The sequence below is a fragment of the Lycorma delicatula genome, chromosome 10 (genome assembly GCF_047948215.1).
Source record: "Lycorma delicatula isolate Av1 chromosome 10, ASM4794821v1, whole genome shotgun sequence".
NCBI lineage: Eukaryota > Metazoa > Arthropoda > Insecta > Hemiptera > Fulgoridae > Lycorma > Lycorma delicatula.
In genome coordinates this window covers 75,123,919-75,149,354 of record NC_134464.1, presented here as the reverse complement: position 1 = coordinate 75,149,354, position 25,436 = coordinate 75,123,919, and the positions used below count along the sequence as shown (strand labels likewise).

General features: G+C 28.0%; 1 protein-coding gene across 2 annotated transcripts in view; it reads right to left on the bottom strand.

The window, feature by feature from the left end:
• Positions 1-25,436, bottom strand: part of Rh50 (Rhesus blood group-associated glycoprotein Rh50) — a 223,932-nt gene that overhangs the window by 14,056 nt on the left and 184,440 nt on the right. For both annotated transcript variants that reach the window (XM_075376958.1, XM_075376957.1), the window contains exons 5-8: positions 12,894-13,035; positions 9,203-9,366; positions 5,940-6,077; positions 3,873-4,006 (exon numbers count right to left, since the gene is read on the bottom strand). In XM_075376958.1, coding sequence (XP_075233073.1) covers positions 3,873-4,006; positions 5,940-6,077; positions 9,203-9,366; positions 12,894-13,035 — 578 coding nt within the window. The remainder of the gene's footprint in view (positions 1-3,872; positions 4,007-5,939; positions 6,078-9,202; positions 9,367-12,893; positions 13,036-25,436) is intronic.

Genomic DNA, 25,436 nt, shown 5'->3' with positions numbered 1-25,436 from the left:
CAGAAAATAACTGAATATTTTTAATTACACGCCAACAGAGATATTTAGTGACATGCGGTTGGAATCATTGTATTTCATATAAACTCTGTAACCACATGTTCTTGGATTGTTGGTATCTCATTTAGTTTACATGTTAATTGTTATTTGAGTGCACCGTGTTTGTGTTAGTAGCGATTTTTGTAATGTGGTTACAGAGGTGGCTAGGCAGAACACATCACCCACCGGGTTGGTCTAGTGGTGAACATGTCTTTGTAAATCAGCTGATTTCGAAGTTGAGAGTTGTAAGGATCAAATCCTAGTAAAGGCATACTTATATATATTTGAATACTAGATCATGGATACCAGTGTTCTTTGATGGTTGGGGTTTCAATTAACCACACATTTCAGAAATGGTCGACCTGAGACTGGACAAGACTACACTTAATTTAACTCATACGTATCATCCTCATTCATATCATGTTATATTGTAGGTAATTTTATTATCTGTTATTGGGTATGTAGTGTGAGTAATTTTTCAATTGTTTCAATGTAGTAATTTTTAATTTGTGTTTTTATGTTTAAATGTGAATTTTTTAATTTAATTTTTTCGTTATAGCAATATATTTTATAACATTGAATTTATCTTTATTGTTTAAATGTTTTAAAGCTCTGTAAATCATAACCCTGTAACTTGAAATTTTCTATTGATGTGGATGTATGGATTTATTATGGGTAATATGGATTTTCTTTATATTCCTAAATGTAATTTATTTTTATTCTTTTTTATATTTATATCTAAAAAATGTATGGTATTATTTTATATTTTTAGTATATGTGTAATATTTCCATAGAAGCCATTTAATTTTTTCAGAATTATATAATCATCCATAATTTTATTCTGTTTGTTTTATGTTGTAGTTTACTATATCTTCCATATTTTGAATAAATTCTTCAGCCATTATGCTATTTAATGGTGAATCCATAATGGCTAACACATTTTTTTTTTTTTTTTTTTGCTTTACGATATCGTCACATAAGCTTGAAGCTGGTGCGTGGGATATGGAAATGTAGCATATGAAAAATGCTGTGTCTGACCAGGATTCAAACCCAGGACTTCTGGATGAAAGACCAAGATGCTAACACTCATGCCATGGAGGCCAGCACAAATAATTATTTATTTAAATAAGTTAGTTAAATTCAAAATTGTTCATAATAGTACCACCAGTTGGCAATAGCAACAATCTTATAAACTGTTAATTGGTTTGTAAATTGCTCATTGACCGAGAAACTTAAAAATTTTAACAATTGACTAATTTTATATTTGTTCACCTGATGAAGCAGTGTGCACTGTGAAAACTTAAAAAAAAACAGAAGTGTTCTTCTTTATTTCTTTGACAGTTATAATAATAATTCTACTGCTGTGATGCTTATTAATAAGTTATTCTTAATCTCATATACATGGTCATCACCTTTCTATTCTAATAAAATAAAATAATTTGTTTTTAATTTACAGCTCTTATAATATCTAACTAATAAAGAAATAATAAATTTGCTGTAAAATAATGATCCCTACGGATTTTTACATTTCTTGTATTAGGGTCCCGGAATTAATAAATATAAAAATCTTGGAAAACAATTAATTACAGTCTATGTTTGTATGTATCTTTATATTTCAGAAATAGCTAATCCAATAATAGTCCAGGCGGGGTCTTTTGAGTTGGAATTTTTCTGTATGATCGCTAATTTTTGCTTTAATGCCCCCAGAATATCATCAGAAATGATTATTTTGTTTTGCGCCAGTTGAAAATGGTGTGCTTAAATCTTTATTAAACAAAATGTAAAAAAAATTGCAAAAATATCAATTTTTCTCCTATTTCCCTAGATAATTTTAGAGAAAAGTTTGAAAGAGAAAAAAGTTTTCTTATTACATTTTACACACATTATCGTCCGTTTTGAATTGAAAAATCTGTTATTATTGATGCAAAAATAGCAATAATGTCAAAAACAATTTCCAAAAAGTCTTTTTTTTTTTGAATTTTTTATTAGTACTTAAATTATACATAGGACCTTCAGATTTTGCCTTGACCTTTTTGATATGATTAACATGTCATTAACCTGACAGTTTTTGCACAATAATTTTTCAATCCAGATTTAAAAGAGAAAAAATGCAATTTTTCCAAATTCATGTAGAGCCTGACATGAAGTCTCTAGATACTTCAAAATTTAATCACATATAAAATAGCACTCAAACTTGCAATTTCTTTTGCTTTTAAATTAATTGAATATTTTCACAAATTTTTATAGCAATTAATTTTAAAAAGCACAGCTTAAAAGAACTCGGAAAGATGTTTGTTTTTTTTTTTTTAAAGTTTCGATTTGTTAATTTCGATATAACTGATCATAGTTGACTGCCATTGTGGAACTTTTAGAATAAATTATTATCGATAAATTAATAGTCCGATATTTAGCAATAATTCGTATTTGCCTGTATGATTTTACAAGACATGATTAAAAAAAAAAACAATTTTGTTAAAATTGTGAGTATGTTTGAAATATTCCGTAGACTCTCCTAATAAACTTATTTAAAATTTTCAAAATGAATTTGTTCCTTTTATATAGTTAGGCTGTACACAGTTTGAAAAATGTTAAATCCGGTTTGGAAAATTATTATGCAAAAACTGTCAAGACAGATTTTGTTGAAATTCTAAAATGAACAATTATCGAGTTGTCTAGGGAAATAGGAGAGAAAAATGGATATTTTTGCATTATTTTTTACATTTTAATAAAAATTTAAGCACACCTTTTTCAACTGGCACATTACAAAATAATCATTTCTGATGATATTCTGGAGGCATTAAAGCAAAAATTAACGATCATATATAAAAAAAGTACAAATATGTACATTTTAAAACGTTTACTGCCTGGACTATAATCTTGAAATATGTTATAACTTTTGCCTCAGAGGTGACTGATTCCATTAAATTTCTGAAAAAAAATCAGATGCTTAGAGTGTAATTGATGGAATACTAGCTACATCAAAGTTGGATTTGAATCAAATTAAAATTATATTGAATGTGATTATGTTTCTAGCCCTTCAAATTTTATGATTTACAAACTTTTCTAATTTTTACTATTTTAATTTGTTAGTTTGTTTAATATTTTATTTGTTAATATTTAAATGAATCAATGTTAAGTGTGTGAGATTTTAATGGTCACGAAGGTTAGGGTAACATATGCCACCCATGTTAAGAGTTGTATCTCTTTTTATAATTTTGTATGGTTTCATTTATTGTTTCAGTCCATCAAATTGAACCCATCGGGTTGGTCTAGTGGTTAACGCGTCTTCCCAAATCAGCTGATTTGGAAAGTCGAGAGTTACAGCGTTCAAGTCCTAGTAAAGCCAGTTATTTTTACACGGATTTGAATACTAGATCATGGATACCGGTGTTCTTTGGTGGTTGGGTTTCAATTAACCACACATCTCAGGAATGGTCGAACTGAGAATGTACAAGACTACCAATCCCTATCAGTTTGTATTATCTTTTAAATTTTCTGAGTAGTCTAATGATTAATTAAAAAAAATAATTAAAATTCTAATTTTAAAAGCGACTGATGATATTATATTAACATATTGAACATTAGTAGTTTTATTTAGTAATAAAATGTATAATGTTAGTAAAGCCATTATTTCAGAATAACTTACAATAACATTAAGTATTATCAGATAAGACTAATTTACAAATAATAATCTATTAAATTGTTAAATTATCCTGTAACATGAACCATAACAAACAGTAATGTTGACAAATTTGTCGGTGGTATAACCAGAGTGTAATAAACTATTTTATGCGATTTAAATTCATCAATATTAAAATACATAATTTAATACTAACCTGAGACCATATTCTTTTTCACTAGCAAGCCATGCTGCAATTGCACCAGTAATTCCTGCCAATATTCCAGGCATTCCATGTAGATTATTTATACCACATGTATCGTATAATTTGAATTTTTTCAAAAGGAACGGCTGAAACATTAGTAACATAAAAATGATCAGTTTTGAAATAGCCTTAGTAATCGATTAATTTATCAAATTTCTTGTGCATATGTATGCATGTTAGATCTAGTGTTTCTTATGGGTGTGATGCATGTAAAACATCTGTTTAAATTTGCTTCCTTGCTTGGTGTTTGTTATTCAATCTGTCCCTTTGGTGAAGAGAATAAAATTATCTCTTTGTAGAGTTGAATATCACATGCATTTCAGGAGATGTGGCTTGCAGATAAACAATCTCTGCGAAAAAGGTAATGGGAAAGGACTTTGCTCCTCATTTTCCTTAACAAACCTGGAATGGTATCTGTTCCATTTTGAGAACATCTATGTAACTTCCAGGAGTGACTGCTGACTCGTGTCAGGTTAACTATAACCATTACTGTTATAGCACGTAATATGTATCATGGATTCATTTAAAGCAGATTTCTTTACAAATGTGTGTATGGTAATTTGTTTTTATACATTTTCAATAGCTTGCATTATTTACAGGATATATCTAATCTCAGTAATTAATGGGAAAAAATTGAAATTTTTAAGGTATTATTTATAAATAAAGATCTTATTTTAAAAAAAGATTGCAAAGGTTATTTTAAAATCAATTCACAAGTCTTTCTAATATATTTTTTAAGATAAAAATTATAAAAGTTTATAAGTCTAGGTTTTGTTGAGCTTGTTCTACTCCTTTACTTTTTCGTAGTATTTTTAGAAATTTGTAGTGGAAAGCAACCTCAGACACTTAAGCTTTTATAACTTTAAAATAAAGTTTATTGCAGTTGATGATTGAAAAACTAATATGGTTTTTAAATAAGGTACAGCATGGTATCAAAAATCAATATTTTTAGATTTCTGTACTTTTGTGATCAATTTTATATTGTTTTATTTTACTTAAAACATTTAAATTTATAAATTTTAGAGTAAATTTATGTATTTGAAATAATAAAAAGTAAATGATGCAGTTGCCCATAATATGAATATTGAATTTGGTGATGAAACATGGATTTTGTATTACACGCCAGAGAGAAAATGGCAGTCAAGTGAATGGCATCATCTTCAATCGCCAACCAGACCATCAAAGGTCAAGCCACAGCCATTTCGATGCAAACTGATGGCCACAGTCTTTTGGGATTGGTTTGACATACTGCTCATTGATTTCATGCCACGTTGAATGACTATAAATGCAGAAGCCTACTGCGAAACTGTAGGTAAGTTATGGTGCACCATTCAAAATTGGCAATGTAGGTGGCTGACTGACAGTGTCGTCCTGCAGCAAGAAAATGCACATCCGTATTTTGCAGGTCTGACATGTGATTTACTGAGAACATTTAAATAGGAAATTTACAATCACCCACCATATAGTCTGGACTTAGCTCCTTCTGATTTCCATTTGTTTGGGAAATTGAAAGGATTTTTGAGTGGTAAGCAATTTGCGGGTGACGATGAACTTAAAAATGCTGTTAATCAGTGGCTAAATGGACTGGCGGCAGAAGAGTACAACAAGGGTGTGTATCGAAATTGGTGTATCACAGTGATAAATGTCTTAATTCATGTGGCGATTATGTAGAGAAGTAGTAAAAGGTATGTATTTTAAGGGAAATAAAAAATATTTGTAAAGTTTTCAGAATAAATGTTTTTAAAATTAAAAGGTACTTTAGAGATAACCTCTTGTATAATATCATAGAATTTCTGTTTCAGGGTTAATGATGCAGTAATTTAACCTTGTAATAAATTTAACTTATAATACAGTTTTTACATATATAAATATACATTTGTAAAACCAAATATTGGTTTAACAAAATCAAAACCATGATTTTGTTGACATGAATTATACACCTATGTATATGTAAAGACTTGATAAAATACTTAATTTCTGATTAATTGGTTATATGCCTTAAATAATATTTCAATGTACCGTTATGTATCTGTATCCTACAACAGATACTGTGCCAGCGAGTACTCCAACAATTAGGGCTCCGTATGGTTGTATCATTAAATCAGCAGATGTTCCAACTGCAACGCCTCCAGCTATAGTTGAATTTTGTATATGAACCTAAAAAATATATATATATGTATATATATAATTTATATTTTACAATGAATTGTTATAAATCTGTCATACATGAATTTTGCTTATTAGTTGAACTAAATCTTTTATTTTGATTAAGCATTCACAGTGATGCAAAAAAAAATTGATTTTTTTTTGTTTTAAATGTAAATATACATGGAAAGTATTGCTGTTGGTCAAAATATGATTCCCTGAAATTTTTTTGATAAGAAAAACATTCTCTGAAATTTCTAGAACCTCATCATTCAGAAATTAAAAATTTATCAGTAAAAAATTCTGAATATGTAAACATGTGATGAAACGCATTTTTTTCACATTTTACATTAAATTTATTACGAGGTCTGTTCAGAAAATAACAGAACTTTATTTTTTTAATGTTTATTATTAATTTTACAGATTATTGGTTCTTGTCCCCTTCAAACTACTTCCCTCCCCTACTCACACACTTTTCCCAGCAGTGTTTCTATTTTGCAAAGCAGTTCTGGATAGCTTCATTTGAAATGGCCTTCAAGGTCTGATGAATTTGCTTTAATGCCATCATCAGTAGTCTCAAAATGGCATCCTTTCATCACTGATTTTAATTTCGGAAATAAGAAAAAATTGCCAAAGCCCCGGGTCTGGCGAGTAGAGAGGCTGAGGGAGGATAGTCATCTGATTTTTGGCACAAAACTGACGAATTGACAAAGCTGAGCATGCGGGCGCATACTTGTGGTAAAGGAACCGTGGGTTGTCTTGCCACAACTCTGGTCTCTTTTTGTTAATTTTTTCTTGTAACCGTTGTAAAAACACCTTGATTGTACACACGATTTACTGTTTCACCTTGAGGCAAGAAGCACAATTCCATTAAAATCGATAAAATAGAGATCATCACTTTCACATTGGATTGAAACTGACATGCTTCCTTGGGGTCTGGAGAACCTGCCAGTCCATTGTGATGATGGAGTCTCGATGTCGTAACTGTAAACCCAGCTTTCATCTCCCATTATGATCCTTTGCAAGTTGACTTGCAAAGGATTGCTTGTGGTCCACTGACTGTGGACCACATCTTAAAGTTGAATGAGAGGCAGCTTTTATTTTTTACACAAGTGGTATTTTTACACAATGCAGTGATATTTTTACACAATAGTTTCCTGTTATTACCATTGTCAGTATCATTACTTGTATAGGCTGATTATACTAACTGCAAAATGTCAGTTAATAAAAAACTAGAATAATTTTCTTGTGATTAAATTTTAAATTATTCATGTAACAGTTGCCATTCTGATATAAGAAAGAAATATCTATTATTTCATGCAGTATAATATATAAAACAAGAAATAGTTGATTTTTTTTACATTTTAGAAACAATTTTATATTACAATAAATTCATTTCAATAAATAATTATGTTTGATACTTAGATATCTTTGGTAAGTTAATGTTATTAAAAGGCTAGATAAGTTTAAATGGAAAATGAAGACAAAACTCTGCTGTCACTTGATATAGATTGTAACATGTTAACAAGTATAAATAGAACTGAATAGTTCTTACGATTGATTTTAAAAGTTAGTAGATATGTCTACACACCAGTTTTGCCTTGCTATAGAATATCAGACTACACGTGTACAGTACACAATCACAGTCAATATGTAAACTATAAATATTAAATGATATGATAACTTGTCAAATTAAGAAAATTGTTTTGACACAATTAATAAAAAAGTGAATTATAGAAAGAAGAGTGCTTTGTCTCTCAAAGTGGTTAGATTTTATGAACATTTTATTTGTATTTGGTGTTTAGCTAACAAAAGGCATAATTGACATTTAAAAAAAAGAAACAACCTATTTGATATTACAATTTTTATTTTTATGATATTTTTGTTGTTTCAGTATATGGACTTGTTTTTTTAACAATTTTTTTATTCCAAATAGACAGACATATTAATGTAATGAGAACTTAAAGGTGGAATAATTTCTAATCTTTGTCAAGGAGATACAGGGTAAATTCAAAAACTGTTAAGTAATGTTAGTTTAAATATCTAAAATAATATCAGTGAATAGTAAAAAAAAAATTTTATCATGTAGAACAGAATATTTTTTTTTTTTTAACAGGTTGTGCAATTCTTCATTCCTCTTTAGTCTTTATCAATTTCTGTACATTGTTTTTTTTCTCATTTTTTCCACTCTATACGTGTTTACAACCAAATTCATTAACCTACACTCCCATAAAACCACTTATGCTTGTCTTTTTTTCAAGATTCTGCCTAAAACTTCTTTCTTCCTATACATTTGTATTAAAATACCTTTATTTCAAATCTTATCTAATCATAGTATTCTCTTGTAAGATAACTTAATTTCTTTTCTTTTCCTTTTCATGTGATTCTTGTTTTGCTGCTATAAAGTACTATATTCCATATGAATATTTTGTTTTAATTTCTAAATCTGTATAAGAAGACAATTTTTTTTCTTCATAAAATCTCTCCTGGCTTATTCAGGTCTATTTTTCTTCTTTTTCCAACCTTTGTAATTTTATTAAATAACAACATTCTGTGATGATAATTAATTTAAAACATTTTAGGTAAATATAATCTTAGCTTTATTAGAGAGGAAGGGATTAATTTTATGCTCTATTCAAATGGCAGGAAAATTTAGCTGCATCATTTCCAGCTTTTATTCTTTATAACTAGACAATTATATAAAATTGTATTTTATTATCTGCTTGTGTTAGAAAGTTCTTGGAGTGATAAAAGATTGATATAAAATGAGAGAGAATAAAGAATTACTTGGAAATATTGCACATTCATTCATTCCACCAATTTTGAAATATGGAGCTAAAGCATGGGTCACTGGATTCAATGAAAGGTTAGGTGAAAGTAATGGGAGGTTTTTAAGAAATCTAAGATGGATAAGAACAGAAATGAAGAGATAAGAAAGGGGAGGGTATGTTGTTATATGTAATCAGTTAAGGAGAGAAGGCTATCAGGTATACTGAAAGCGATAAATAAATTGACGGATGATGTAGGAAAGAGAGACAAAGATATATTTGAGAAGGAATGATGAAGGAAAGTGGATGTGTTTGATGCATCACTTCATCTAGTTAGTTGAATACAGGTGTATGGTAATATTTAATTACCATATCAAACTTTTTGTGTTCAGATAGTATTGCTGATAATGCATATGCTGTGACACAACAAGCTGCAAGTGATAAGTAAGTATTAATGATGGCTCGGTGCTGTTCATCTCCATCTGCTAAAGCTCCATTAAAACTTGGCCAGAATACCCATAAAAAGATTGTACCTGTAACAATAATTTATTATACTCAAAAAGTTATAATAATTAATTTAATACTAGCTAATTAGCTTTCTTATGAGCCAGCAGTTTCTATAGTGGAATCTCTAGCTAAGATATTTAATCAGTTTAAGGAGACAGTCAGTGTCTTAAAGGGGGAACTCACCTGGTAGGCCATTTGTATCTGAACAGAATATGGAATGGATCCGAGCACTTGTACACGTAGCATGAAAAAGTCATAAGCAAGGCACAGTTTAGAGTTAGGATTATCTAAATCTACAGTATACATGTGGTGCATAAGAGACTTAGACTACATGCGTATGTGATACAACTTTTACATGAAGTCAAATCCAATGACAAAGTGAAAAGATTGCAGTTTGTAGCTTTAATGCTTAACAACATTGACAAAAATGAGGATGACATTATTGCAGGATTTTTGGGGATCAGAGCCACCACATGAGATTATCAGTTATAGCAAGACACTCCCAAAGTCATTTTTTGGTGCGGAATGACTGTATTGTGGGCCTGTTCATTTATGTAGCAAATGGGAATATTTTCTGTGATATACTCAAACTTTACATCTTTCCACAGATTGACAATATTGAAGAAGAAAAAGGATAATTTTCTCTCAGTTAGATGGCTCTGCCGCATTACAGCAACTGTGTATGTGCTACATTAAACATTTGATTTCAAAACAGGTAGACTGGAAGAAGAGGGCCAATTACATAGCCATGAAGGAGAAAATATTAAAAAGAGAAGGTTATGACTTTATTGAATACAATTTCAACACATTTTGAGAATTAGAATGTCAGAAATACAGAGAAAACATTGGAATAAGGTATCTTAAATGCTGTTCGTAGTTGGCCATAACAAAAAAATAAATAATTAATCTTCCAAAATTAAACAACTAAAATTCCTGTTTCACTATTATCATTAATATTGGTTTTTTAAATCAAATCTCATGTAATAGGGGAAAATCCCTGCCACAAATTTGTCTTGAAAAGTGACTTCTTGTGCATAAATTACATCACATTTATGACTAATTTATTAAACATAACTTAATGGGTATACTAGAAAAAAGGTGGGCCTATGGCCCACCATGAAAATGTTCATTGAATGTGATTTTGTTAAATGTTTTTTCTAATTGTAACTAAATAATATTCATGAATTTAGCATACTAACAACTCCAAAAACTTTTACAATGAAAAGCTTCAAAATCCTGAACATTTTTAGCTATTTATTGAGTTGTGTTTTTTAACACTGCTTTAACACCAGTGTTTTCCATTTTTATCCCCAAAACACAAATACAATTTTAGATAAATCTTTTGTATAAAGAAGAATAAATTGTTCGAACGAATGAGAGCACATACATCAGACAAACAAACATACCCACGCATCGTCCTTTTTTATGAGAAAGAAAAAATTATTTATTACTTTATTTTTCTTTCAACTAAACACTATTTAAGCGTGTGCTTAATTACAATTAAAGCTTTCTACTTTGTAATGTTAAAAATTATGGTACAATAAATGTGCAATAATATTATAATGTTCTAAATTAGACAGATTAAAATTTTTCATTCTTTGTACTTGTTTATTACATCTATCTCTGTGATGCTCAGAATTAATCAGCTGATTATTAAGGTAATTTTCATACCCTACTAAAGTATGCCTCCTTAATGATTTATACTAAAATAGGTCTACAGATTTAGATTTCATTTTTGAATTTCTCAACATATTACTTTCCGTTGAGTAAAAGTCTCTCTAATAGTCTCATCACTGCATGATTTAGAAGTAATTCATGATTTAGTCCTTTTTTAGAAGATTGATGTACAATTGAGTGAAAAAATATCTACTGCATTATAATTGAAAAATGTATATTATTAGTTTATTCTGGAATGTTTTAAATGTACTTGTAATATAATATACAAATTTTTCAAACGTGGTGTAATATAAAAAACTTGTTATTCCCCCTTGTATAAGAAGAATTATAACATTTTCTGACTCACATACAAGAAGTATAGTATAATTTACAATCGGCCACTAGATTGTTTGATATTACTGCATTTAGTTGTATCTAACTTATTCTTAGTGGTTAAGCCACATGTGCAAATTATTATTATTTTTTACTTAGTTATGTCTACACTTTTACTAAACGAATAATTTTTTTACTGTGAAAGATGAGAAAAGAAAATTAAAATTTCGGGTAGTGGGATTCTGTAGTTTAAAAATAGTGTTTCACAAATATTAAATTTTGTTAATTTGTATTTTTTTAGTGTTTATTTCTATGTTTCCATTGTAGTGAAAAATGTAAATGAACTGTTTGATGCTTTATTCATGAAAATCAGTGTTGATATATATATATATATATATATATATATATATATATATAATGTTTTAAATTACAACTCAAGCTATATTTATTTATTTAAAACAAGTAATCGTTTTTTGTTTACTTTTTTCAGCAGAATTAAAAATATTCTAAAGAATTTCCAATGATTTAATAAGTATTAAAGTGGTGTTTTAATTGGCTTAATTGCTATAGGTGTAATACCAACAGCATGCTGTGGAAACCCCACTCAGCATTGTTTAATTTCAAGTAATCCACAGGAACTGGTTTATTTAATGTTGCTTGGGTCTTCATAACCTTCATTTTACAGGTTGCTATTCTTGAGATGTTTTAGATATTTATATAGGTCGTACGTTATAGTAATGCAGATGTATTGTAGTTATATAGGTTATTTATCGTCCAGGACCCAATGATTTAATTTAAGTTTACATTTTCTGTTAGTGCAGTTTATTAACTTAATTATGTTTCTTGATTATTTGATAATCTTGAAATTTATTTGAAATATTTTTTTATTGTTTCTCAACAGAAAGGGGCATATTAATTAATTTATTTATCCTATCTGTTCTAGTTTTTCTTATGACTATGTATGTAATGCATCTGAGATACAAAAAGCATCAGTCAGAATTTCTTTTTGCAAGAGTAATGTTTACCTCAGTCCCTGAGGGGAACACAGTGTAGGTGTCTCATGTAGAACTAAAAACCAATTACATTTCTATTGGCTTAGCGTGCTAATATACATAATTTATCATAATTTCAGTTGAGTAAAGTTGTTTATCTGCCTGAGGATGATTGCTATTCTTGAGAACAGCTATGTAATTTTCATGCAATTATGCAATTTTTTTTTGCAATTTTTATGTGCAATTCATGTCAGGTCATCTACAACTATTTTGGTTTTACCATGTAATATACATTGTTATATCTTATGATTATTTTTAATAAATTATTGAAAGTTTTAACTTATATGATTATCTTTCAAGTATTTATACTTTATATGTTTTAAAAATTTTGGATTTTCAACCAGTAGAATTGTTTGTATCTTCAGTTCAAAACATGTATGATTGAGATGAATTGCTTGTTACCTATTTCATGAAATAGTTATGTGTAAAAACATAAATGAATGTATTATTAAAAATACAATTAAATAAAGTGTTGTAAAAATACTACACTTAAAATATGAATAATTACTTACCAATCATAGCAAACATATCAGATGTATAAGAAGATGTTTCTGGAAGATTGTCACCTTTTGGTGGTCCTAGAATTTTACTTACTGCAAGTCCAAAATAAGCACCAAACACATGAACTACCATTGAACCTCCAATATCAGTTACCTAAAAGGAAAAAATATTGATCATTCATGAGTTTTTATTTGAGAAAAATATAGAAGAAATAAAACTTTAAAGGAGAAATTATAATGTTTAATGGCTTGGAGTAGAAAAGCTATATTTATGGTTTTTGCATATTTTTGTCTAACCATTTCTAATATTTCTGGGCTTATATAGATTTTTATTACTGGGCATATTGCTGTCACAAGTTAGTCAGCATCACTATAGTTACTAGTTAGGACAAGTATGCCAGCAACTAATTATTTAACTTTACAGCTATGTTAGATTAATGTTACGTGAAACAAAAAGCCTAGCTTTACTGAGTAGTTGGGTACTAGTCTTGCTATTCAAGCTCTAAACTGAAAAATAAGACTCTGAACAGTTCTCACATATCTGGAATCATCATCTCCCTGATATAAAGCTAATGGACTGGGTTAGTTGCCAATCCAATCCTGTGGTAAAAGAATTATGAATAAAGGTTAAGAAAAGCCATGTTCAAGTGAGATCAAATGATCTATACAAACTGGTGGTGTTTGTTGGTGCATAAGTATTTGTTTTCCTTTTATTTTATATAAATTATTATTAACCATAAATCATATTATTTTATCTATGAAATTTTTATACATTTGTTGTTCTTATCCTTGTTTATATTTAATATGATATTTTGCTTTTTATATTATGCTTATTGACTAATCAAGAAGAGTACAATTATTTTTAGAAAGCAACAAACTAATTACACTATCATAAAGTAGTTTGTATATTTACATTATTCTTTTGTATGTGAAATGCCAAAACAGTTTTTCATCAGATTTTTTAAATTTATTTATTTCGTAAATATATAAGTGATCTGATTTATGGTTTAAAGAATATATACAATGGCTGTCCAGAAAGTAACTTACGTTTTGGAATAAAAAACCAACCATATAAAAAAAAGAAATTTTATTATATACATTTGAAAGGTACTATCTAAATTAAGGCACTTATCATTACAATGCACAAGCTTTTCAATTCCTTCTCTGTAGAAATCTGTCACGTTAGATCTTTGGCATCCATCTTGCACAAAACTTGTGATAACCGAGCTTCTCTGATACGGTATCATGCAGTAAATGACATGAAATTTGGGAAATGAAGCAAGAGTTCCATAATCGTAATGCAGCAATTTTTCACAAATTTTATTGTTGATCTTCATCGACACAGTTCTTCATGGACACAGTTGTAAGCATTTCCTTAAAACCCTCTGTACAGACGTCATTGAAATAGCTAATTTGCTGCTAGTCTTCCTTATGGATTTGCTAGGAATATGTATAAAAGACTCTCTTACACATTCAACATTGTCTTTGGACAAACTCAATCGTCCTGTACTCTTTCTTTCCTTTACAAATGCAGCCAGTCATTTCAAATTGTTTTTACCATCTATGAATGTTATTGTCACTTGGGAGATTACACAGAACTTCAATGGAATGTATGTTGAATCGGAATTACAGAATCACACTTTGCAAACTGCAAAACAAAGAACGAACGCTTTGTGTTTTTTTTTGGTGGGCGAAAAACGCCTGGGCTTTCTGTGGGGGGGGGTCACCATCTTTGCTACTAGCGCTTTCAAGTAGAAGGTATAGGAAACATACGAGCTTTACGAGCTTGCACACAGCTAAAATTGTTTGAGTTGCTCTTTCAGTTCTGTATAATTAATCAGTGTATATGAAACTCGAGAAATATTACATAGTTTTTAAACCCCGATATTCATTTTGAAACATAAACAAAAAATTTAGAAATATTTTTGACATTGTTTTTCACTAAATTGCACTAAAACTCAGGTTCCGGTATATTATCTAGCAATATTTATAACCCCATCATAAAGTTGAAGTAGATTTTAATTTTAACTTAAATAAATTTTTATATTTATTAATATTAGTTTATTATTTTTTTTAATAGATTTTGATTTAATGTTTTTATTTGTTAAACCTTTAAAATAAAAAGTTTTTTTTTTAATTTTATGTTGTCTTAATTTAAGTAAATTACTTATTTAAATAAATTACAACAATAATGAATAATTTAAATAAATTATTCATGTTATATAATAAAAATATTACTTTTATTCAAAAAGTTAATTATAGAATTCATTTACCATTAAAATATTTTATTTAATATTACATAATATAAAGTGCTGTGCACTATGCATTTATTAAATTAAGAAAATTTAAAAAAAAAAAAATAATAAAAAATAACTGTAATAACTACAACTGCAGAAGAAATATATCAAGATTATCTCTTTAATTAATTGTTGTTACTTAACTTTACCATTTTTATCATTCGGTAGTAATTTCCATTTTCTACATTTAGTAACATTTTTTATAATTAATTAGTATGTTCCATTTTTAAGTACATTATTCAAATAAATTAAGTATTAAAGTAACTTATGTGTAAAATCTAAATTGTTAATCTTTTTCAATTAAAGAAAATTTTAATGATTAACTTGAAAATGAATTACTGTGGTGTAAGCATTTCAGTTATAAAACTTAAATATTAGAAACTTTTCTCCTTTTTCATTTTACTAAAGAGTGGCAGTTGTTTGTGTATTCCTTATTTTGGAAATTGTAGTATAAAAAATGATTGCTACTCATTTTAACCTTTTTTAATCCATAGTCATCCTCATGTTTTTGACTTACTGTCTTCCTATTTTACTGCATTTAGTCAAACATGTCTCATAGTTACTTTTAATCATATATATATATATATATATATACCCTTTTTATGTCTTCAGTGTTATAACATTTTCAAAAGCAGAATTTCTTGATATCCCAGAAAGTTAACATTTTTATTTTAGTGTAAATAACATTTTTGACTCAAATAAATAGAAAAACTTTTAAAAAACCCACAATTTTGTCATGTTTATGTTATTTCAACTGGGAAAATGATATTTTATGACAGAAAATACAAATTGTATCCTTTCTTTTCCCTGTTTAGTCTCCGGTAATTACCTTTCAGATAATACTTCAGAGGATGATATGCATGAGTGTAAATGAAGTGTAGTATTGTACAGCCTCAGTTCGACCATTCCTGAGATGTGTGGTTAATTGAAGCCCAACCACCAAAGAACACCAGTGTCTATGATCTAGTATTCAAATTTGTGTAAAAATAACTGACTTTACTAGGACTTGAACGCTGGAACTCTTGACTTTCAAATCAGCTGATTTGGGAAGACACGTTCACCACTAAACCAACCCTATTTGTGGGTACAAATTGTATCCTAAAATGACATAAATATACTCAAGTAAAACAGGATAGTGACTTAAGGAATCTGAGGAGTGAAATTGTTTCATTATTACATTTTTCACATTACTTTACATTATTCCATTTTTTCTTGAGCTGAACATATTTTGCCCGCAAAAATCAAGTATAATTGATGCCTATTATATCTCAGTTGCTTAATAACCATGTATTACAGCCATTATGAAATTGGGACTTGTATAACAAAGCAATAAACTAACCTCAGCAGTGAAATTCTATTACCAGTTTTCTTATGAAACAGCACATTAATTCAAACGAGTAGGGAAAGAATGTAGGAATTCAAAAATGTTAGATTTTAAAGTAAAAATTCCATATAATTATCTTTATTTTATGATTAAAAAATAGTGTTTAGTATTTATTTTGCTCACAGTTATAATTTTAATTTAAAAATTTATAAAATAACCCTTCATCTGAAATTTTAAAAATTCTATCGTAGCTTCACTATGAACAAAAATTAATTCGATGCAAATGAATCGGTTGCTGGAGAAGATGCTTATCCCTTATGTGTATATTTTTATTAAAAGACTGTTGTGCAGAGGTGTTATTAGTGATAAAAGTTTAATAATTAACAGATATTTGTTTCGTGTGACTTATGCTCCAGAAATTAGTTTTCCTTAAAAAATTCATCCACAATAATTAAAATTTACATTTAGTTCTGAATAAGCTTAATACTTGTCCCTTATTTTTAAATCAATCAGTTTTTGAATTATAAGCATTTGAAAATAAAACTGTATCTAAGTTGCTTTAATTATTTTTTTAATATTATTTAAGCTAATTTAATAAAAATTAAAATAATAAATTAACTTTTCAGATGTTGAGTTGGTTCACTTGCTGGTAAAGTGAAGATATATTTATGAAGGCTATCTTATTGCATTTAAATGTATGTGGTATCAGTTGTGCATATAACTTCATGATTGAAAGAAATTTCTTAATTTAATCTTTACCTTATTTGTTTTATCCGTATTTAATTCTTTTTCCCTTGTTTTGTGTTTTTCTGATAAATTGAAAACTTTATAATGTTTCAAGTTCAGTATAATAAGCAAAGCCATACACAAAGCTCATCAAAGAATAATCAAAATTGGCTAAACATAGCTTAGTTGTGGAAATGAGTTATTGGAAGCTATGAAGCGTATATTGAAAAAAACATTTTGATGAAAAACTGGGTACTCTGGTAAAGGATGACATAATAGGTATATCAGTTTACCCATCTGTAGTGTGCTTGAGGAAAATAGGGGCATTAAAATATGAGATGCAACACCAGAGGGAGAAAAACTTGAAAATAATGAGTAAGTTGAACATTCTCGCCAAAACAACCTGATTTCAAAAGCGACAGTGACTATAATTAGATAGTAAAATATAATAAGGTAGATGCATCCATCCATATGAATTGCATACATGGAAAGGAGATTGAGAGTGTATGTTGTATTTGACACATAGAAAAGACATTTGACAACATAGAAAAGACATTTGACAGAGTTAAATGGGATAAATTACTGCTGATTTTGGAAAAAAAGGGATTTGACTTCCTTCTAACCACAGAAATAAAAGTGAGGGTAGGAGACAAAATGACAGGAAGAAGGGGAATGAGGCAGAGATACTGCATGTCACGAACTCTGTTTAATATATGTATGAAATAAATAATTAAATGCTTTCTGAATGTGGGGAAAGAGGAATAAAGATTGGGGGAACAAGAATAAAATGTATACATTTTGCTGATGAGATGGCAGTACTGGCGGAGAGTCCAAGTTAACTAAATGAAATGCTAATGACTTCAAAGAAGCTTGCGAAAGTCAGGGTAAGAGGATACACAAAAATAAGACAAAATTAATGGTATTAAGTGGAAAAGAGGAGAAGATTGAGTTTAAAATAGGAAATGAAGTTTTAGTGGAGGTGAAGAGATTTCAGTACTTGGGAACTTTATAACCAATGACCTGACTTGCACAGTAGAAATTAGAACAGGAAGTAAGCAGGCATTTAATAAGAAGGGAAGACTACTGTGTGGAAGGTTAAACTTACTGTTAAGGAAGAGATTAATGAAATGATTTATTTGAAATGTGATTCTGTATGGAGTTGAAACATGGATAATGAGAAAGGCAGACAGAAAATGAATTCAGGCTTTTGAGATGTGAGTATGGTGCAAAATGTCAGATGGCAAGACCATTAAAAAATGAAGACGTATTAAGAGAACAGGAAAATAGTAAATGTGATTGAGTATAGGAAAAGGAACTGGCTAGGACATTGTGTGAGAAGAAGGCGTTTGTTTATTAATGGATGCAATAGCAGGCTTGGTGAATGGAAGGAAAGGAAGAGGAAGGTAAAGATTTCACATGATGGATGGGATTATGGAAAAGGGAAAATATGCAGAAACAAAGACATTAGCAAAAGATAGAACAAGATGGAGAGCAGCAGCCCAGAACCTACCCTATGGCAGAACACTCTGAATGAATGAATTAATTATAATTATTAATTTAAAATGTTTACTATTATATTATTTATATTCTGAGTTGTTTTCTTTAAATTTATATATTCACAAATTTAATTTTTTAATTATTTGTTATCTCAAATAATTAATAAATTTTCATATATTTTGTTTATCTTTATCTTGTTCATTCATTTATTCAGATTATCCAGACAGATGTAGAAACAGAATATTTTATATATGTATATTATTAGTATTTTTTTTATAATGAAATTCAAAACCCATAATTCTAATATTTTTGATCCGATTTTTAACCTTAAATTGGTGCAGTATTATGAAATATATTGCAGAATGAATTTAAATTATTAATTTTTTCAAATGAGAAAATTTAGATTTTTCATATTCACTCATCTACAGATTCTATGATTGTAGACTCATAAATCAGATTTATGTGTTTAAATATAAATGCAAATGGTTGTAATCATATAGTATGTTGGATTTTCCATTGTTTGACCAAACAAATGTAAGTGATGCTATTACTGACTGTACTGTTAGTTTAATTTCTTTAAAAATGGACATTATTTTAAGTAATGTTAATAAATTTATTAAAGAAAAAATGTTTAAATTAGTTCTGTATTTTACGTGTCAAATATCTTTGTTGTCAAACATTTCTGGATTATCCAAACTTTCATTCATGTGAACCATACATAATTCCATTTAGGCCAGATGAATGGAATTATGTTATGAGGAACTACAAAAAAAAAAAAAAATTTGACTATATTTATGTTATTTCACTAATTGAGATTTTTCTTTGTATTTTCATGATCCTTTTAGAAAAATTGCCAGAGCTATTCCCTTTGTTATCATGGATATCATACTTTTCCATTCTTGACATGATTTGTATAATGTATCATTTTGTATGGGTGTGAATAAAATATTCACTTTACTTCTATTCTTAATAAATTCTTTTCCCTAAATATCTAATAACATTCTTAAACGATTCAGTATAAATTTTTTTTACATAAATATTTATGATTTATATAATTTTTGTCATGTATTGGTAATTTAAATTTTGAATTTATACAGCAGTTATTGTTAATATTTTATATTTGTATTAACTAATCTATATCAGAAAAATTTATAGAAGCATGGAATGTAACATTAAATATGAGAAATGAGGAAAGTAGGAAGCATTTCCACAAATAATTATATAATAATCCATTAATTATTGGTTGGTAAAACTTTATAAAATTGAAAAAGTCACAAAGTATATGTATTTATGAAATAGTTTTATTAAAACATTTTTAATATATTGTACAAGGAGTACTAAATTATATTTATTCAAGATATTACTGTAAGGTCTTCTCAGAAATGCGTGCATATAAAGAAATATGTATTTATGAAGGCACAAATTCATAAGAATTTATGTGGTTAATAAATTATATGTTTTTAAGTAAATAAGATAAAGTAATATTTGAAATTATAACTTCCTTTAAAGAAAGTAAAACCGGAATCTTTTATTTATAATACATTTAAAGTATAATTTATTAGTTTATATTACAGTAAAAAAAAAATATAAAAAACCAATAAGGTCTTTTATTCTGTGTACAAAAAAATGGGAAATGAGAGGGTTTTGCAGTAGTTGAATTTGCTTTATGAGGAGATACCATTAATTAATAAAAAGACATATCTGCATATTCATGATGAAATAGAAAATACAAATGTAAAAAGAGATTATACATTTGTTTGTGAGATATTTATTAAATTAGCTATAATAAAATATTTAATACGTATAAAGGATTTTATAAAAAAAAGGGTATACTGATCTTCAGAGAGGTTAAACCCCGTAATTAGCATGGGTTTTTATTGATGTGGTTTGTTTACATTCACTATAATAATACCTTTCAGTATAATTTTTGCTTCTTCAATAAAATATTAACATCAGATTTGTAGTGCAGTATTATGTTTTTGATTTGTTAAAAAGAATTAATTAATTTTGGTTAAAGTTTTTCTTTTTTTTACATAAAGTTATGAAAATTAATGCTAAGTAGTTATCGGAATAAATTGAAAACAAGATTGATTACTTTTAAAAACCATTTACAAAAATTTTACTTAATATCTAAAACTGATAGTTGAACAACGCCAATCATCATTAATAGACAGTAGAAAAACAAAGATGCCATTTGGATTTATCCTACTAAAAAATAAATTTTTAACCTGATCCCTGTGGAAGGAGTACGAACAGAATAATTGAAATAGTTTCACTGAACAGGGTAATTTAAAGTTATTTTGAAAGATTTTAAATTGTGTGCATGCTAAATTAATAAAGCAAATTACAAATAATATGATATTATGGAAAAGATGAAAAGTTTTATTAAAAATCATTTAACAAATTTTACTTGATTGATGAATCTCTTTGTTGTAATATATAATTAAATGATTTTTACTCTTCCTGTACTTGTTTGAAATCTATAATTTTTTTTTTACAAAAAAGCTCCATTTATGTTTATTCAAAATAAATTACGTAATTTATCCTGGAATTTATAAATCAATTATAAAATTTGTTGAAATAAATGAACTAATTTTCTTTTATTTATTTACGTATGAATAATTTATTTAAAGGTAATTAATTAATTAAGAATTATTAGATACTATGAGATCAAGCATTTAATTGTATTAATCAATTAGACCGTTTGATATACTTAATAATTCACATAGAGTGTTATCTAAAGGTAAACCTATATCCTATTTCTCTTTCTATAGAGGGAGTGATAGAGAGGGGTAGAGAGATCAGGGTATATTGTACCAGCAAGTAAGCAAGCATACAAGTAGCTTGTAGCTTGCATCTCTCTACGGAATCTGTTTCCTGTATTTAACCTCGACCCTACAAATATCTAACCAAAGCCAAGTTAATGTACCTGTTTAAGCTTAACATCCTGGAAATGTATGTGTTTCCCCTTTGTGACCTTTTGTTATATGTTGGATGATACTGCAGTAGGGTAAGAATATGTATCAGTATAATGTACATAAATCAATATCATGTACGTACTTGTATATAAATTTGCATCATACGCTTACTAATTGATGTATGTGTTTTATAATTAAAATAATTTATATTTTTTTATATTATACTAAGTTAAAGTATTTTACAGTTAAAATTTCATTATGGTAGCATGAATTAATTTATAGAAAATACAATTTACAAATTAATATTTTTAAATTAACTTTTTTTAAATTTATTTAATCAGTGAGTGATATTTCAAAGGAATTTCAGATTCTACATATCATTTCCTGGTTATCATTTCGTTTTTTAATATAATTTCTTCTATGATTATGAAAATTAAAATTATACCTGCATATAAAATTTGAGTTTTTAAAAAAAATAATGTTTTATAGAATTTTTAAGTATTTCATTAATTTTTTAAATTATAAATAAAGTTATGTCTCTTGGTAAAAGAAAGTTTTGGTTCACATACTATAGCGTTTTTTTTTAGTCTCCGTTATCACTGTAAGGTATTACTTAATAGCATGAATGAGGATGATATATATGAATGTAAATGAAGTATAGTCTTGTACAGGTGTAGTCTCAGGTCAACAATTCCTGAAATGTGTGGTTAATTGAAACCCAACCACCAAAGAACACCCGTATCAACAATCAATTAAATCCATATAAAAGTAATTGCCTTTACTAGGATTTGAATCTTAGTACTCAGCTGATTTGCGATGACTAGTTCACAACTAGACTGCTAGTTGGTTACATATTATAGCTTTTATTTTTCTACCTTCAGGACCATCGTTAGGTGTTACTTCAGAGGATGAGATGAATGATTTGTAGCGTGTGTGAAAATGCTATGTCTGAAAGGGATTCAAACCTGGCACCTCCGGATGAAAGACCAAGAAGCTACCACTTGCATCACAGAAGTCAGCCACATACTGTAGCTAGCAGTTGATAACCTTACTTCCTTTACATTAATGAAGAATTTTTTTACGACTTCATGTATAAACAAGTTTATCCTGGTTCTTCGATTTATTCTATGTGACAAGTCTGTTCACTCTTGTAATTTTTGTGAAAAGTTTTAATTTGGTATTGTGCAAAAAATAAACAATAAGATTCTGAAGTAAATGAAATTTATCATCTTAAAAAAATAAAATTTTCTATTCTTTAAATTTTGACTTTTTGATGTCAGTAAATTAAAACTAAATGGTCTATTATTTTTTAGTTTTAAGTGCAGTATTATTTTTGGAAATTGGTTTTATTTTTTTAAAGATTTGAGTAGGTCCCCCTCTGCACCAAAAAGCTATTTCAGAGGTAAAAACAGTGAACTTTGATAAAAATAGGTAAAAGGTTGTAGTTAAATGATGTAAAGAAACTGATACTGAATGTAGGCTAAGGTCCTCTAGAATATAGGATTTTCTAATTTTTTAAATAAAGTTTTCAAATTAATTTTTTTAAAGTTTAAAGTAATTTGAATTATCAGTATAACTTTTATGTTTTTGTGCTATATTAATCCATTACTAAGCAGTATTATAAGGAAAGAAAAACATCTATGTCACTTATATAATTTTCTAAAAAAAATCTTTGCAAGACATAAGCTTTATTGGAAGCTTTCAGTAAGACCAATAGAGGAATATTCTCTAAAAATATAAAAAAACTTGATAATTGGTCTGTTTGGTAAAGAGTAAAGCTTAAATATACATAAAAACGTACAAACACATTTAACTGAAAATCTCCTTCTTTTATGGAAGTTAAAAAAAGATTTTCGTAAAGTAGTGTTCTGAAATTAAAAAAAAAAATTGATTTATATGTCGTCAAATTTTTTTTTTTTAGCAAAGGAACGATTATTGTAAAGTTTAGGTTACAAACTGTTAGTTTTAATTGTGTGTATCTTCTAATGAAATTCTTCTCTGTCATAATTTTAAGGAGTAGATGATGTTTCTCAGAATTTGTAATTAACTATTAATTACATTTGGGACTGATTAACAGAGTATTTTAAAGAGCATTTTAAAAGAAGATTCATTTAAAAAAAGTCTATTCAAAAAATTCTTTTAAATGGTGGCCCAAAACCAACAGCTAAATTTAAGAGAACTCACGGATCTTTATAAGATTTCAGCAAGGCAAATCTGACCAACGTCGGTAAAATTTAGCTCAGATGAACAACAATATTTTTTTCTTAAAATATTTCTTTATATATACATTTCTTCTGTCCGTGTGTATGTGAATGAACTACTCCTAATCTGCTGGACTGATTTTGATGAAAATTTATGTATATGTGATTAAGCTGATTCGAGAATGGTTTAGATTCACAATTTGATCCGACAGAAAATGTTTTTTTAGTTTATTTATTTATTTGCGTTGTTGATCTTGGGATGGTTAACGTTCACAATTGGATCCGGTAGGCAGCGCTGCAATCGCGTTTTAGAAATTTTTTTAATTTTCGGCATATCAGTCAGACCCGGTAGTTGGTGCTGCTATAGGATTCTAGGGAATTTTTTTATTTTGTTGCTTTATCGTATATCAGTTACTTGCGTCTTTAAAATAACGTTTTAAAGTGTAATTAAAAAATATACATTGTGCAGATTTGTAAGGTGCAGTATTGAAGTGAGTATATAACATGAATTTTAATGATATATACACGTGCATTCAATAACAATCAGATTAACCTATGAATTTAAATTGTCATTTCTAGTTTGATTCTATGCAACTTATGAAGTATTGAACGGCTCTTTGAATATAAAAAAAGTAAGTTTGTAAAATAAATTACAACATTTATAAAATTGAAATATAAGTTATTTATAATAATTATAGTTTAAAATATATAATTGAAATTATAATTTTTTTAGCTGATTAATTAAGCTATCAATGGTTATGAAACTTCAAAATTATTAAATAAAAAATGTAGGAGGTATTTTTTTAGAGTGATCTTAAGTGAAAATTAGCACTAATGTGGGAGAAAATTTATTAATTACACTAATTATTAATTTTACGACGTTTCGATTTTTTAATTCAGTTTTAATCAGACATCTCAATATTTAGTGCAAATGAATATTATCCATACTACCCATAATTAATCAATAAACCCATTACAATAATACAACAATCACAAACTGATAATAATCATATTAATGAAATTTCGTCCATATTCCTGCTAATTTTAACTTAAATAAGTTACTTATATTTATGTGTTGTGTATTTATTACAGAACAATGCCACGTCAGGACAACGTCTGTCGGGTCCGCTAGTATATATATATATATATATATATATATATATATATATATATATACTAGGGAGAACTTCGTGATACATAACTTCGGGAGTTTCGGGAGAACTTCGGGACTTTCATAACCTATTCTACTCGTGAAAATAATAGAAAAAGTTCACGTAAATATATCTCCTAACATGTTTCGTTTGCCAGTTACGGCTAGTGAAAGATTTTGCTCGGATTCCAGCTAAAATGAGATCGTACTGAAATTTTTAGGACATTAATTAAGCGGTAAAGTTAATAATTTTTTATGGTTTTTGACCTGAAAATCGATTAATATTGGTCCCAGAACCGTATTGGAGTAGATTTTGAGAAATTTGGGTGAAAATGAATTGGGGTAAAAACCCTGTTTTTTATGTTTGACGTTCAAAAAGCTTTGTTAAATAGGTAATAAACACGTTAAACTTGTAGAGAATTCAATTCTGAAAAAGTGGTGT